Source organism: Pungitius pungitius, chromosome 4, assembly GCF_949316345.1.
Source record: "Pungitius pungitius chromosome 4, fPunPun2.1, whole genome shotgun sequence".
In the NCBI taxonomy this organism is placed as follows: Eukaryota; Metazoa; Chordata; class Actinopteri; order Perciformes; family Gasterosteidae; genus Pungitius; species Pungitius pungitius.
In genome coordinates, this window is record NC_084903.1 from 16,035,374 (window position 1) to 16,039,230 (window position 3,857).

The window sequence follows — 3,857 nt, forward strand, 5'->3', positions numbered from 1 at the left end:
TGTGAACTGTGATGCCTCAGACTGCACGAGACAAATAGATGAGCACTAGCGCCCCCTATGGCCCAACCCATGAGACTGTGAAAACTAAGCATTTTAGTGTAAAAGTGAGGAAAAATTAAGTGCACCTTTATAATATATAGGATATAACCCACCCCATTAAGCACCAACAGTGAGTCTTATAAATTGAAAATATATTGAAATATATATTTTTAACTACTTGTACTATTTATATGATTAACATGCAGAGAGCCCCCTCTGCTGGGTATTCCGTGTAGCTCTCCAGAGAGTGGACACAATATGAACAACACCTCAAATGCTATGCAATGAAATCCAATGTAACAAATATGACCCCCCCCCCCCCAGGAATGAACCAATACCAGAAAATAAGACACGTTAAGAAACTAGATGAGTTTTGAGACACTGATGAGGGAATGAGGTGGCCCAGTAGATGACAGAAAGCAACAGTTAAAATCAGCTTAAGCGACAGGGATATATTCATTTGCTTTTATTATTTACATTACATTTACAAAAGTAAACTCGAACTCATGTTAGGTGACATTGCCGTTGTGTATTGTTTATGAAGCATCATCTTGTTTTCACAGGGAATGAATGCTGTATTCCTTACAAGCGACCAAAGGTGACGGCCAAACTTGAAAAAAGCTGTTTTCAGGTTGGCTAAAAGGTGCAGAAGAAGCCTTGACTTTGAGGAAAAGTGATTTCCCAAATATCCACATACATTGTAGCATGAATTCATTGATGATTTGAACAATTTCAACAAATCTGAGTTCAGCTCATTGAGGTGTCTTGTTGCGGACCTCTCCAACTGCATCCTGCAGCTTCTTGACGGACTCCATCACCAGCTGGAAGCTGTCATGGAAGCTGCCGTTACCTTCCTTCACCCAGGCGGCCTGGAGCTCTCTGACCCACACCAAAATCCCATCCAGGTGTTTCTGCACCTCCCTCTGCTCCTCCAGCTCAGCTAGCAGGGCCTGCCGCGCACATACTTCTGCCTCGTAGGCATTCTGGAGGTCGGCAATGGACGACTCCAGCATCAGCACCTCCTTGACAGAGCAGGAACACAGAACCACGGACAGAAATAAATCAAACAAATTCGATAATGAATGCACTTTAAGATTGATACTGATTGAACCCTGAATAAACTGGAGCAGCTGCAAAAATGTGTTAAATCATTAATTTGAAAATGTAGCTTTGCCAATAAGGAATGTCTTCTGTAGCCACAAATGTCACAAATATCCATATTAAAGTGAACTATCAGACGCATCAAGACAGAAAAACCTGTCATTATCTGACCCCAGTTTTATACTTTGATCATGAACTGAACAAAAAAAATGTGCAATATCAACTCTGCAAACACATAACACCTATTTAGTGTTGTAAGTACCAAACATGATTTTATATACACCGCATGACAAACTTTTGACAATTTTGAACAGGACATGTAGAAGGCTTTTACAGTTGCAAATAAACAATTTAACAGTATCCCAGTTTCTAAAATAACTTCAAATATGTGAATTAGTGGTGACTGTACTTTTTTGGTACTTTTTACTGTTAAACGTCAAATAAACACCAATAAAGATCGTAAAGGAACAGACTAAATCAGCCAGTGTTCATATATGGCTTCAAATGAAGTACGTAATGGTATGAAAGTAAGGAAGATCGAGTGCCATAACAATAACGTACGGAGATTAAGTCTCGGAATTGTTTGAAAGAACGATTTTTTTAAACGGACATGAAGATTAACCTTAAATGGTCCAAATATGTACAGTAATGTGAACATTATATGGGCTGAATAAAACACTGGTTAGTCCGACTCGACATGTATAACAACAACATAAACTGTGGTCAACCTGCTCACACACCTGGATGTGTTGGGGGTAGGTCTTGTGTAACTGGTCCTCGGGCAGGAGGACGCTCGGCGGCACGGAGAAGCATCGCTCGGTCAGCAGCGCTTCCATCCGCTCGGCCAGCAGCTTGAAGCGCTCATCGAGGAACCGCTGCAGCTTCCGGCTGCACTCCCGGGCCCGGGCCCGGAGCGGCTCCTCGGATTCGGCGGACTCACCTCTGCCGAGCTGCCTGACGCACACCTTCTCCACGACGGGTAAAATGTCGTACAGACAGTCCTGGAAGGCGCTGTAAACCCTTAACATACACGTCTGCGGGGTGAACCCGAAAAATTGTGTCTCGTACAATTTTAGAGTCGACGGAGGGACGTTGTTCGCCTCCTCATCGGCTTCTCCGCGGGCGTCCGTCGCCATATTTTCACAGGTTTCCCGCGCTCTGTTGAATCTACGGGCGTTTATTTTTCTTCTTCTTCGAACGTATTTTTGGCGGTTGTCAAACAGCGAACTGGTGCCATGTTGCCATCTGCTGGTGCAGGATGGTGTTTCTACAGGAGAGCCATCGAAAGCAAAGCTAACGTTAGATGCTGCCAACAGGGTTTTAAAATATTTGACTGTGATAAAATATAGACCAATAAGTTACTAGCAGATATATGCATACATCTATATTTGTTTATGCGGTTAAAAATCAAACAAAAGAAACATGAAACTACCATCCTCGGTCTGCGGCCTCCAACTCTCACTGGAGCGGTTCGCAGCAGAGTGTGAAGCGGTTGGAATGAGGATTAGCACCTCCAAATCTGAGGCCATGGTTCTCAGCAGGAAACCGATGGATTGCCTGCTCCGGGTAGGAAATGTGTCCTTACCCCATGTGAAGGAGTTCAAGTACCTCGGGGTCTTGTTCACGAGTGAGGGGAAGATGGAGTGTGAGCTTGGCCGGAGAATCAGAGCAGCGGGGGCGGTATTGCACTCGCTTTACCTCACCGTTGTGACGAAAAGAGAGCTGAGCCGAAAGGCAAAGCTCTCGATCTACCGGTCAATCTTCATTCATTCATTCCTACCCTCACCTATGGTCATGAAGGATGGGTCATGACCGAAAGAACTAGGTCATGGATACAGGCGGCCAAAATGGGTTTCCTCAGGAGAGGGGCTGGCGTCTCCCTTAGAGACAGGGTGAGAAGCTCAGCCATTGGCGAGGAGCTCGGAGTAAAGCCGCTGCTCCTTTGAGTTGAAAGGAGCCAGTTGAGGTGGTTTTGGCATCTGGTTACGGATGCCCCCTGGACGCCTCCCTTGGGAGGTGTTCCAGGCACGTCCAGCTGGGAAGAGGCCCAGAGGAAGACCCAGAACTAGGTGGAGAGATTATATCTCTACACTGGCCTGGGAACGCCTGGGGATCCCCCAGTCAGAGCTGGTAGATGTGGCCCGGGAAAGGGAAGTCTGGGGCCCCCTGCTGGAGCTGATGCTTTTACTGCTTTGTTTAATAAAATCACTAAGTGGAGGCAGGGCAATTCCATGTACATTTATAAAAACCAGACACACAATGAGTGAATTTATTGAAGTTCTCCCAGCTCAGGATATGGTGTTTGGTGAGAATATGCAGGGTTTTAGAATAAAACGTTGTGGACATGGTATTTATCATTATAATCAATTGATCAGTTTAATTTTAATTTTATTGCAAAAAAGTTTCATTTGACTTCCTCTATGATGTTTGACACTTGCTGCTGGTCTTTGAAAGGCTATGAAAATAACCAAAATCAAACGCATATAAGAAGCAAAATATATAAATAAATATAAACACATGGACGTAAAATTACTGTGTATTTTTTAACACATCTGTTGTTGAAATTAAATGTTTTTAATTAATTAGAAAAAAAATACATTTTTATTTTAAAATACAAATAGATATATATATATATATCAAAATAAAGATGCATTTATTTTTTAATCGCACTTATAACGTACAACGTACTTATGAAACACGCCCACTTGATGGAACGA

The 3,857-nt window shown here is 43.3% G+C and overlaps 1 protein-coding gene across 1 annotated transcript; it reads right to left on the reverse strand.

Annotated features, from left to right (window-relative positions):
• Positions 1–375: 375 nt before the first annotated feature.
• mis12 (MIS12 kinetochore complex component) lies at positions 376–2,315 on the reverse strand. Its single transcript, XM_037481411.2, has 2 exons — positions 1,881–2,315; positions 376–1,061 (listed from the first exon to the last, which is right to left on the reverse strand). Exons 1-2 carry the CDS (start codon positions 2,274–2,276, stop codon positions 792–794), a joined length of 666 nt encoding a protein of 221 aa, XP_037337308.2. The 5' UTR covers positions 2,277–2,315; the 3' UTR covers positions 376–791.
• Between the last annotated feature and the right edge of the window lie 1,542 nt (positions 2,316–3,857).

Coding starts and splice junctions, on each gene's coding strand:
- mis12 (XM_037481411.2), bottom strand. CDS start 2,276: ATGGCGACGGACGCCCGCGGAGAAGCCGATGAGGAGGCGAACAACGTC. Junction 1,062..1,880: donor CCTACCCCCAACACATCCAG/GTGTGTGAGCAG, acceptor TGCTCTGTCAAG/GAGGTGCTGATGCTGGAGTC.